The sequence below is a fragment of the Cupressus sempervirens genome, chromosome 11, assembly GCF_028749045.1.
Source record: "Cupressus sempervirens isolate cs-2001-9-10 chromosome 11, ASM2874904v1, whole genome shotgun sequence".
NCBI lineage: Eukaryota > Viridiplantae > Streptophyta > Pinopsida > Cupressales > Cupressaceae > Cupressus > Cupressus sempervirens.
This window is the reverse complement of record NC_143128.1, coordinates 331,951,615-331,964,859: the sequence shown is the minus strand read 5'-3', so window position 1 is coordinate 331,964,859 and position 13,245 is coordinate 331,951,615. Positions and strand designations below refer to the sequence as shown.

At 35.2% G+C, this 13,245-nt stretch overlaps 1 protein-coding gene across 2 annotated transcripts in view; it reads left to right on the top strand.

Moving 5' to 3' along the window:
- LOC149529437 (alpha,alpha-trehalose-phosphate synthase [UDP-forming] 1-like) overlaps window positions 1-13,245 on the top strand; it is a 230,767-nt gene that overhangs the window by 46,710 nt on the left and 170,812 nt on the right. The window contains exon 6 of one of the 2 annotated variants that reach the window (XM_089807954.1): window positions 1,475-1,563. The exons of the other annotated variant lie outside the window; for it this stretch is intronic. Coding sequence (XP_089664080.1) covers window positions 1,475-1,563 — 89 coding nt within the window. The remainder of the gene's footprint in view (window positions 1-1,474; window positions 1,564-13,245) is intronic. 2 annotated transcript variants of the gene reach the window in all.

Sequence of the window (13,245 nt, the reverse complement as noted above, 5' to 3'; positions counted from 1 at the left end):
AAACAAAAAACAAAGATTCAAATCACTTACCTAGTAACGAAGAAATCGAATCAAAAGGCCTCAAAATGCACTTGATTCTGCCTATTTCTTGCCAAGAACTCCTTCTCTATCCTCTCCTCTCCAAAACACCCTAAGCAATGTAAAAACATAATGAAAAAAACGTGTTTTTCGTCACTTTATGTGACTGCCGGGCGCGGGCGATTTTTTTGCAAAAAATCGCAATTTTTAGGCGATTAATCTACGATTTTTTGGAAAAAATCTGCAAAAAAAAAACGCGATTTTTGGGGCGACTATATCGCCGGCCCCAAAAAATCTCGATTTTATCTCGTATCGCCGATTAATCGGCGATACTCACATCTATGATGATGGCCATACTGATTTCTAGCACCATCCACTGTTTATGATATTTTATGAGCTGTACAACTGTAATTATTGGCCTTGCCTCTCCTCTCCTCTCCTAGCTGTGTATCCTCATGAGAGGCAATTGGAGTTTTTGAGCTATGCTTTGATTTTTTATCAGCTGTACCATTTGTAGAGAGTTCTGTTCCTTGCTGGTTAGAACTGTTAAGTTTATGCAACATTTTCAGGGTATTTGGACAGCAGTTTGACTCCTTTCAGTGCTTATTATTCAAACTTTTGCGTCAGTTTGATATCTCTGCTTATTATTAAGACTTTAATTGGCCACAAAACTTGATTATTTTAATTTCTTTGATTACACTATTATTTTTTTATATTAAAGATCATTTACAAATCTTGTGCTCATTCAAGCAACAACATGAAATTACAAGCTTATTCGAGCTCCTTATGACAAACCACAATAGAAACAACAATTGGAAGACCAAGATACAACCAATGGAATATCAAGATTCACAACTTAGAATTCTACAAAGATGTTCCTCTTGGAATTTGAACCTCGGTCTCCACAAGAGAACTCATTGCTTCAACCAACTAAGCTAAATCCCTTGGACTTGATTACACCATTATTCATTTCGTATTCCATGTTATTTGTTATTTATGTGAAACTGGAAGGTTTAGCACCAGTTTGTCTTGAATGCTATGTTATCAAGATATTAGTTTTATTAGTTTCATTTCCAATATTGTATTCATTTTAAAATTGGTTGGCTAGCTGCTAGAACGATAGTGTCCCAAATCACCATATGCTCTCACCTAGCCCAACATTGAAATGCTGATAATCAAAAGTCTGAGGGTTTATGCATTTCAACAAATATTTTTAAAATTTGACAACAGATCTTGTGACATTTAAAATTCGCTTTATTTTGTTTCCATTTACCTGTTACGAGCACAGGAGTAGAATTATTCTTAGTGCACCTTCAACTTCTATTTAGCTTCATGAAGAATATTGAACATTTTTAAAAGTTGGGAATCGTAAAATTACTGTTATTCTATTTTTCTGTTTTTGTCTAACTTTTTCCTTCTGTGCTCTGTGGAAGTAACAAGGAGTTTGATTTTACAGATCAAAAACTTACGAGCCAAGTTCATGAGATTGTGGGACGTATAAATGGACGATTTGGTAGCTTGGTGGCTGTTCCAATACACCATTTGGTATTTTTTGATTTACCCTATTTTTAGGACATCAGGCATAAGAATGTGATTAGTAAATTAAATAATGAAAGTTTGAAAATGTATTGTATTTTTACACCATTACTTTGATCACGATGAAGTATGTTTCTATCAACTTAAAATGAATTTGATGGCAAATTAAAGCTAGGATGTTGATGTCGATTTGGAAAACACCTTAATTACTTGAGGTGTATTTTACATCTTTGTTCTCTATATTAACTCAAGAACAATAAAGACAAGTTTAAAAACATAAGAAATTAGTAAGAATGTGCAATTTATTTCTTAAGTAAACGAGATAAGATTTAAGAATTACCTTGGTCTAGATTTGAAGCTAGGACACAAGAAAGTGGAAACTACTTCTTCCCTAAAATCATTACCAAGATGTTAATAATTGAAAAGCGCATAGTCTATGAAGAATTTATGTGTCTTGCTCGAATAGGTATATATATGGACTTTTAAACCATGTTTTAAGAATACTTCTTGGTGTTTTTGTCAACAATACTTAACTTAATTTGCATATGAGATGATAAAAGGATATTTGATACCCTTTAAGATCGATCTTTTCTTTTATCCTAACACATTCCTATTAGAATGATTAGAATAACTGAGAGCGGGGGGGTGAATCAATTATCCTTAGGTCTAAATGTACCAATTTCAATTTTTAACAACTTCAAACAATCTCATTAAACAACTCGGTATATAAAGCAACTTAGCATTCTTTAATTCTTTGTTCTGTATATATGTGCCAACTAATAGTAAAATAAACAATTGTAAAAATAACATGCACAACATAACATTCACACAAGTAAATGACACCGGGATTTAACATGGAAACCCAATTTGGGAAATACCACCAAGTAACATGCTACCACTTTTTCACTCTTTTGAAGTGAGCTCGGTTAAGAGCCAACCCTGTTAAAAGTTACAAAATACACTAGTAGGTGTGACCCTATTAGGAGTGGCTTTGTTAGAGGACTTTAGATCATTCCATTAGAATGTCACCTTGATTAAAGGATTTACAAAATGATTGTTCAGTCAACCTTTATTAAGAGATTTTGACTGCCACAATGGTTAGAATGTAATAGTAGGTTTGATCTGTAAAACACAACTCACTTTGCAAATTTAGATCTCCATTTGCTCATCTGTTGGTTCATTGATTGGCCTCCATTATCATTTCCATCATTGATCTACTTGGCATCCCTTCAAGCAATCACACTTTACTAATCTCTTCACTTCTCTGCTACTCTACACTTTACAGGTTCTCCTTAAGATTGCCAATCAACAATGAACTGACCTCAAAAAGCATCTCCTATGCCTCCTTAAGTAGTTAATTTCGATCTTTTGCCGCTTAAACATCACCGTAGATCTTTAGGTTAGGTCAGATTCATCGAATCCTTCCATCATTTTGTGCTCCTTCTCCTTTCGAGAAACTTCTCATTAAATCCTTGCCATAGATTGGTTAACAAATTGTCATCATGCATTAAAATATGCTAGCTCATCAATACTTATCATCCATGCATTTTGACTAATTAAAAAATTCAACTATGTTGGCCTCAAACTCGATTGTTTCACAAACTGTAACTTTTGCTGACATTCGACAATCACTCAATTCTTTTGCTCTGTCATTATTGTTAACTTAGTCATCACAATTTTGTCTTGCTCGACATTCACTATCCTGCTCGGTCATTATTGGCACTTAATCAATACTAACATTTCCTTCTCCAACTTACTCGGCCATAACTAGCACTTGGCTTATACTGTTTGTTCGATTAATCTTGTGTTCCAACTACTGCATTGACCGACCAACACTGATATTCGGTCAAGCTTAGAATTTTACTCAACTTCTTGTCATCTCACTCATACATGACTTTACCTTTCTTCTTTGCTTAATGTAATAATTAAATAATACATTATCTTGTCAATGACTAACTTATTAAGTGGCCATTGTAATTCCATGATACTTAACTTCTTTTCTCAACAACTTGACTTGCTCTCCTTGCTATCTCCTCTTTTCAAATCCTCTTCATCAATCAAATGATATGACACTCTACACTGTTAGTAAATGTCTCTCCTGTAGGTTTGACATCTATGACAACATAACAATTGTTTCAATTGTAGTTTCCAACAATTCCTAGTATTGAAATTTATTAAGGACATTATTTGTCATATTGTACTAAATTGTGCTTCAAAGTCTAATCTTCACCACATGGGAGGGCATGTTTTATGATTAATTAATCTTTGACTAGTGTTCAGTTCTACAACTAGGAGACGACACCTCCGACCTTTATGGGACTTGTCCTATCAAATGCACCCCTTAAATCAGACAACTTATCTTCCTATTCATTCATACTTAACCTATCATATTATATATGCTATTTTATTATTAATATTAACATATAATGAATGGTTATTTTCAATATAGTAGGTATACTGCTTTGCAACTCATATATATTGTATTTTGCATCACTCTTAGGTATATCATCTCATGTCATCTATGTTCCAAAAATTTTTAGGGATGGGGATGTTTGGACGATAGGGGACACGTCTCTAGGATGTTTCCTAAAGGTCCAAAACTAGGGGATGATGGTATATAAATTTTTAAAATGTGTGTTAAGTTTTCAAAATATGTTAAGATGTTATAGATAGAGGGAAAGAGAGAGATGTCAATAATTGGTAACAACATGACAATCTGCAAATAAATCATGGATTCATGAGTCGCAACAATAGTACAATAACATAAATGATAATAGAAACAATATAAATCAGTATAACAACATTGTAATGAGAGTCTCAAAGCTCTAAACAATGTTCGAAAAATATATATATCCAAATCAAAATATCTCAAACATGTATCTGGAAGTCTCAAACATCAAAATGTAACATGTTACAAGCACAACCTATGGAACTTGAGACTCAAAATTTCTTTAATATATAATTTTTTTAACATATTTTATTTAATACTTAAAAATTATTATATTTATTATTATTATTATGATTAACATAAAATTACATAAATTAAATATTAGATTTATAAATTTGATATATTTAATATTTATTATTTAACATATAAAATTAGATATATTTATTTTTTATCATTGTAACAAGAGTCTCAAACATCAAAACCATGGTCTATCAATATAAATATCCAAATCAAAATGCCTCAAACATGTATCTAGAAGTCTCTAACATCAAAATATAATTGGCTATAGGCATAACCTATGAAACTCAAGACTCATAATTTATTTAATATATAAATTTTTAAACATTTATTTTTTGATATGTAAAACTTAATAAGTTTATTATGATGAGTATAAAAAAACTTAAATTAAATATTCTATTTATAATTTTAATATATAATATTTATTATTTAATATTTATATTATAGAATTTGATATATTCATTTTTTATTTATATCAAAATTTTAAACATATTTAATAACGAATTCTAGTGCCAAATTTATTCCCAAGCCGAACTCCATTTGAATTTTATCGTCCATGGCATAGTTGGCAAACTCATTGATTAATCATTGAGCGTCAAGTTTTTGCCAACATTTTCTGCTAGGCAAGTTTTTCAAAGAATAACTTGCCATCAAAATTTGCCAAGTTTTTGTACCTTGTGGGCCCCACATTGTAACTTTGACAATTGTTTTAAAAAAAAATTGTTTTCTTGTTTTTTAGTGCCAAATATTAGCCAAATATATAGGGGGCACTTTTTTCGTTTTAGGGACAGGTAAGGGACGTTTTGGGTGTTTCCTAGATGTTTTGGGTATGGCTAGCCATCCCCAAATTTAATGGAACATTTTCTGCCATTTTTTGAAATTGAGGACAGCTTTGGGACATTTCCTTGTTGTGCCACTGAGCCTGAAACGTTTTGGGGACAGGGATAGGAGTTTGCGTGGAGCATAGCATGTCATTTATTCATTTAAGACTACTTATTTTGTATGTTCTATGTGATCTACAATACAATTGTTATGTGCTATTTTGGGAGGAAAATGTGATCTATGTGATCTAGTGTCCTAAGATGGGAACAAAATATGAGTGCATCCAAAAATGGATCTGGTTTATCACCAAGATTAGCAACTTGAGTTCAGTTATTGTTTTTAAGCGGATAGACACAATTTTGGGCCCAAGCCCATAATTATATGGAGAGGAGTGGGGTGAATCAGTATAATGCAGCTTTTACCAATTTTAGACTTATCAATCACATTAACATCATTGCTCAACATCAATAATTATGCACATTAGAAGACATAATAACACATGAAGTTTACATGGAAACCCTTACAGGAGAAAACTAGGACACAATGATGCTTTTATATAAGTTCTTCTTTCTACAAATTTTGTAGGCAATAACCTACTAGAGGTACCAACCCCCTCATTCAATTTGTGAGTACCAACCCACTAGAGGCACCGACCCCTCGTTCAATTTTTCTTCACAAATTCTGCTATAACTCTCTTCTTCCAATCTCCTACTATTCTGATCACAAATCTCCCATTAAGACTGATTACAATCTTCTTATAATTCTGCCATAGAACTTTTCACACTTTCCTGATTTATTTCTTTGTGGAATCTTAATAGATCTGCTTCAGTTTGGTTTTGAAAATCCCTTAGTTAAATCTGCTCCAAATTTGCTTATTGAATTTGCAATATCTTCTTTTATTCTCTTCTCCTCTCACAAATGGCTGTTGGATGTATCGTAGACTTGCACAAAACACAATTTAAATCCAATCCAATGCACTTCACAAATCTGATCTCAAATAACTGAATGTCTTCCTTTGTAGTTCTGCCTTAAGGTCTTTTCTATGTCTGCATTCTCTATTTCTAAGTTGCTGATTCAGGTATGGGTAAACAAATCTTTCTTGGGTGCATTATATTTTGCTTCTAGATATTTAAAGGCATAATACATAAATTTGCTTGGTATATCGATTGAGAGATTTAATGATAATTTACAAGTAATTCATATTTATTTTCATATGCATGCACATATTTTAGAATATTTGTTTTGGTGCAGCCCTTGCATATTTCCTGGGTGCTGTGCCCAGGTTCGCTGTGGGTCAAGAACCTGAGTGTAACTGAACCATACCCATGCCTGGACCATACGAACACCATGACGTAGGCTTTACCAGCAGTATCCCATAACGTAGCTTTATTTCTTTCAAGTATGCTAAAAGAGTCTTCTATATATCTTAATAAATCTTGCTCAAACCTCTCTTATGGATCTGCATATTTCTCTCCTGGTGTACTAATTTATTCTTTGTTGTTCCACGCTCACATTCTCAAACTCACTCCAGACTTTGAGACTTGAAAAGGTTGCCAACTAAAACAACCTCAGACAAAAACTTCTACTTGCCAAAGCAAAAAGAGTGTCCCTTTTTGCAATGGGGTGATGGTGTGAAAAGCACACAGCATCTAGCACCCACCGAAAGAAGTGTTTAGGATGTTCTTGAACATTTCAAGGATACAGCGTGTGCAGAGCCAAGAGCCTTTGATTGGATCCACTTTCACCTATCAAACAAGTAGGAAATGCTATGCTCGATGCCCCTTTTTCCTACCTTCTTCCATTTTCCACCCTATTTTCTTTTGTTATCTTACTCTTATTTCTATGGCACTCCTAGACCTGATCTCTAGGACCCTGTTGACTTTTTCTATATTAGGTCGACCTGGTCAACCTAGTCCCTAGTGATTTAGGGGCTCAAGGTCCGAAAGGCCTCAGTGGTTTAATTAGTTTCATTACACTCTCCGATCAGCTTGTATTGTTTTTCCGCCTGAAAACTCATATATAACGAGACTTGGAGCCATCAAGGGAGGAGATCTACATTGAGACACTCATTATCTTCTTCATTGATGTACACTTACATCCATGGCACCATGTGTTGGTGTTTTGAAACTTCTTGGTTTCAAATTACTGCGATGAGAACAAGATACATCTAGGGGTAGTTACTTCCCATTTCCAACATACCCTTTCAGACACCAGGCCAACTATAAGGCTAGACCCTTCTTCTACTTTAGGCTTTACAAAACCTAGGCGGGTGTACCTCAGATTCACTTATATGGTACCAGTGCTAAAACATACACTTGAATCTAACAAAGCTAAAACCCTTAATCTTCTAACACTTACGCAGAGATCTTAAACATGGAATAGCTAGTAACATGGCCAAAGAAATTGTTAAGCTAAGTGAGGGTATCACATTTCATTTCTTCAACATTAAAGAGAAAGATATTTGATTAATGATGTTGATTTTCAGCAAAAGCATGACATGAACAACATAACACTCTGATCCTGTGGCTGATCAGTGCTTTATCCATTGGGCAGTCACACAAACTCCTAACACACATCCCTGAAAGTCATTGACATATCCCATACATCAAGACTTCCTAATCTATCTATTCACCTTGTGAATTAGACATCTGCATCTTTTTGAACCTCATACTCGACCTATCCCTCCATGAGATCTGCAATCCTATGATGATAAATCAAGCATTTACATGACTCCTTGAGTCATAAGCAAAATAAATCAACATATACAACTAACAGACTGCAATTGAGTTTCATACCCTTTGTTTACAAAACACAAAAGATCACAAACAACATGATTGGGAGACAAGATATCATAATGAAGACGAACTTGCTACTGCATTTTCATTCGTTTCTTTGAAACAAATACAATAAGATGCATGAAATTGAATTGTAAAACTGCGTAACAGATCAGAACTATCTGTATTCTTATTTCTTGCTATTCATTACAAGGAAAATTGTTGAAGAAAGTGGTATCAGAGTAGTGAAATATGTTCAAAATTAGAACCCTTGGTCTCACAGATTTGAGAAAACTCAAGATTGGAACCTAATTGTTTTATAGTGAAAACTGCCAATCCTTACAATGGATGAAAAAAAGAGAGATATAGAAGAAGAATGGAATCCTGGATCTGATTTGGAAATGACATGTGTCACTTGAATATCCATTCCTTGCTGTTGTAAAGCATCTCTCATCTTTCTACCCATGAAATCTGATTTGATTTTCATCATTATTTTGTAACAAACCCGAAATATCTTTTCCTCAATGATAAAAACCCTTGTGTTACTAAAATATCTGAAATGCATCATAAAATGTTGATGATACCTTGATTCAACTGATTTGGATGTGACAAAACTCGCCCATAATTGCATTTTTACTACCTTTTACATTCACTCAGTTCACCATTTCATTGGAAATCAAATTTGAACTACCCTAATTGAATGAAACTGAAAATTGGACACCTGAGACAAATCCTTGCATAACTTGAACCAATGGCCTCCTTTACAAAAACAAACTCCAGAAATGGAAAGTTCGTTCTCTCCTGATTTCGGTGATATATAATAGGTGCTATATGGACTTATCAGAAACTCCCAGGATCTTAGTTCGAAATTCAGGTCCTTAGCATGGCTTTGAGACTGCATTTCATTTTTCAAAAATTTAAAATATTCCAAAGTTTGAAGTATAGCTTATAACATTTGTTTATTTAAAATGACCCTGCATGCATTTTTGAGGGAAAAGAATAAAAAATTATTATTTTATGCAGTTTGAACTTTCCTTCAATTTTTCATTTGGGTCAAATTGGTTTGACTAGCCCTACCATGTGTCACACTCTGAGTGGCTAATTTTTGTATAGTCGCCTGACACCCGCCATGTGTCACTGTCTCATTGGTCCTCTGTTCTGCCACGTGGCTGCCACATCAGCCTGCCACATCATCGATCACTATGTCGCATGATGGTCAGCATTGTGCCATGTCATTGCGACATAGCGACATCGCAACATGTGGCACTGTCCGCCACATTAGCACCTCAATTTCTGTGCCACGTCTGGAAGACTGCCACTTGTCATTGCACGATTTGTCCATCTTAGTCCAGTTGGCGCCAAATCACTGCCAGTTGTTGCCTTACGATTTACTTGGAAATCTACTTCATCAATCAGTGAGCCACGTGTTTGGTCAAAATTTGACTTCTCTCCTGCTGGCCAAGTGGGATCCATGCGCATGGTTGAGGCTCCAAAAGCCTTTGTGTCTTTAAGACACAATATAATTGTGTGCTTCTATATTTAAACACCTCAAAGTTTATACATACAATCAATGTGGGTTAATTGCAACTTTTTCAGTAGTCAACCTGGGTTCATTCCTTGCATCTAGCGGTTGCTCATCTCCAAAGGTACTCTGGTAACTTTCGTCATCGGTGAAAAACCTAGGGTGTAGATTTAAATAAATGTCTTGGCATTTGAAGTGTCCATGGCAGCTTGTTGGAATTTATGATATAGGTTGTCGATTAACATTGATAGAGGATGAGATCAACTTGACATTAGGGGTTTCCTTGGCAGCTTGTTGGGGATAGGTTGAATAACAAAGACAAAAGATAAAAAATGGCTTGGTTTTAGGAGTTGCCCATCTCGTAGAAACGGTTGTTGTTGACCAAATTTAGAATCACAAACTCACATCCGTCTTGGTTACACCCACTGGACCTTTTTGAGGACCGTTGGAGGATTCACGCCCATAGCAGACGTCCCTCAATCTCCAACTCCCCTTTCTTGAGTGTAGGCGTCTCCATTCTCTGTGAACAGCTTTCAACCTGCTGCTTTTTAGTCCTCTTGCCATTGCCTGCATGTAACATGTGAGACGCTTTCCCTTTAAAGTGAAAGAAAGTCGACTCAAGGAGGATCTTGGCGAAAACTGCAGACTCCTCTCAATTACATCAATGGTAAAAACAACTTTCTTGGGGGAGTGAAGCATAATAAATCTGCTGTTTGGAATGCCGCATAAACACCAATTCACGCTGATTCTCAAAATTAGGCAATGTTTTTGTTTTCTCGCAAAAGAGGGGTGTTGGCATTTGTCAGGATTCTAGTATATTAGAAATCTTGCATCCATACATTGATAGAACTTGACCCCAATTGGAAAACTCTCCCATTATATCATGCATGTGATCACCCATTTTTAGAATGCACATGGGTCTTTTGAAACTGTTGAAGGTGCTGGACCAATCCGATGCTTTCCTTGTTGTGGATCTACTGGTCGTCATCCTCAATGAAACATAGCTGCAAAATTTGAGCAATTTTCCTTATTTAACCAAAATGTCTCTACGCCAACAGTGATATGGGCATTGACAGCTGTATAAGCTATTGCAAGATGAGCCATCTAATGAGGACCTCCACCATAGCCACCATTGGGATCCTGGCAACAATAGAGGAGGCTAACCACGCGTTGCCTAAGTTCCTTATCAACGGAATGCAGCTTTACTTAACAAAAAACATCAAATGAGTATGGGGCAAGCCTTCCATCCTCTTTTTACGCAATCTCCATTTTGATTATATGCCTTGTGGTTTCTTTGACGTTTGCTTATCTTTGAAACCTGCGGCTGCCACGTATTCACTAGCCCCAGATTGGTGATATTTGCCTCCTTCCTCTTCTCATATTACGTTGAGCAATGGTTTTATTTCTATTTTAATTGCATCATTCTTCTAATTGAGCACTCTAAAAGTAAAAATAGCAATTTTGTGTAGAGTCGACATGCATGTTTAGTCTTAGACAAAGTTATGTGTCATTTTGAGTAATTATAATGATTAAAAGGAAACCATTATAACAATTCATCAATACTTCAAGCCGCAATGCCTAGTCAATTTGTAAGAATATAGTCGGGCCCCAAGTGGGTCCGGCTAATTTTTTTTCGTTTTTGAACAATTGACATAACAAATCGATCCACTGAACATCTGACTTTGACTGAAATTGATTTGCATCATTCATTCTTTAAAACTTAAACACTTTATGCAAACTGTCAATTTCGTGTCAAGGGGTCCTCTGACTGGCCTTAAAAATTGGCAAAAACACCTGACTAAGCTTTGAAATCAGGTGCATTGATTCTTTGTTCCAGATTCTTGCACCTTGTCGAATTGAATTCTCAGTCAAAAGATATTGACTGTCCTAGTTGCCATTTCATAACTGCCTGCAAGAAAACATGTCAGAAAATAACAAATCGCGTTCGGATTCGGCTTTGAAAATAGGGCAAACTGATACTTGTGGGCACAAAAATTGGGGCACTAGTTCACTGTCACAAGGAGAGTATAAATTTGGGATTTGGGCTCATGACGAATAACATGGTGCATTTGGCGAATGGTCAAAGTGGGCTACTCAGATTTGTAGGACTGGAAACAGTGGTAGAAAAGTGGTTTTTGCAAATGGAATGGACTTGGAAAGTGTGCAGACAGATTCGTCAAAACTTGCAAACTGGCACACTTAAAGTATTTTCAGAGTATAACACAACGGTGCAATCCATTTGATCTCACCTCTCACAGATTCAAGAGTTATGATATCACGAATAGGGGTACCAAACAATCTGCATTTACTAACACCAATAAAACATCATAAATTGCATTTGGAATCGCATTTGAAAATTGATCAAACGGATTCGTCATAAGCTCAAAATTGAAACATAACAAGTCTCTGACCTCTAGAATGCAATGCAAAAGGAATTTTCTCATTTTGGTCAACCATGTATAACTAGTCCAAGTCAAACTAGTCCTTCCAGTATTCTGAACAATTTGCATCAGCATGACAACAATAAACGACCGACTTGAGAGATTCAAAACCTAGTCAAAACATATCGAAATGACTCGAAATTTGAAACATAGGTTCTTTGGTATGGATGCTAAACACTCTCAAAGTGGCAAGTCATGAAACATTACTGGGTGCGAGATATTCAGATGCAAACTATGCCTCCTGTTGCTGTTTGACATATAGGCAAAAATGCAGATTTGAACATTGCTCAAAACGAAACTTCACAAAATGACTAAGAATGACAATTTATCTTCATGGGACGAGTGGATATGCTGAATGAAAGGTGTTAGAAACATTAAACACCTCTTAGGCCTCAAATGGACAGCCATGTACACATGCATTAAAAAAAAGTGCTTATAGGGCTTGATTTTTAGAATGGTACTCAAAATCAGGGCTTCAATTTTGAGTCCCAACACCTTGATAGGATTATCCGTTGCGAATTGTGGAGATACCCTACATTCTTATACCTAATTCAAGATCTACAACATATTCACGTACAAAATCCTTATCAACAAGGGTTTTAAGCAAGATGAATCCTAACATTTATCTTGTTTTTAGTCATTTACATTTACATTTCTCATTTGTGTTTGATTCCTTAACCTAGGGCTTGACAAGGCAAGTCCTCATCCAACCCAACCACAAAAATCCTTCTTTTTTGTGTGTAAAAACAAGATATCAGTTTGGAGCTTACATATCTGGAATCCAATCTGCGGGAGCCTTTTGGAGAAGTTTGTTGTAGTGTTGCTAGACTATGTCAACCATTTTGTAAGATGTCCTTTCAACAGGTCAACCTAGTCCTTTTTGCCTTCTTGTCGAACAATTTCTAAGTTTTGTTCCTTTCATCTTTTCTTTACGGAATCTGCGGTCAGATATTCAAAAAAAGGTTTAGATTTGCAACTTTCGGAGTTAAAATACATCTTCTACATATTTCAAGGTGAGTCTTTCTTATTTTATTTCCTTTCATATCTTTAGCTTAGATCTATATCTTAATTGGGTTAATTGTATACACTTAGCATTTAGATTTACATTATTTAAGCAATTGGTTCAATTTTACATACACATCATTTAATAAGGGTGAAAGAGTACAT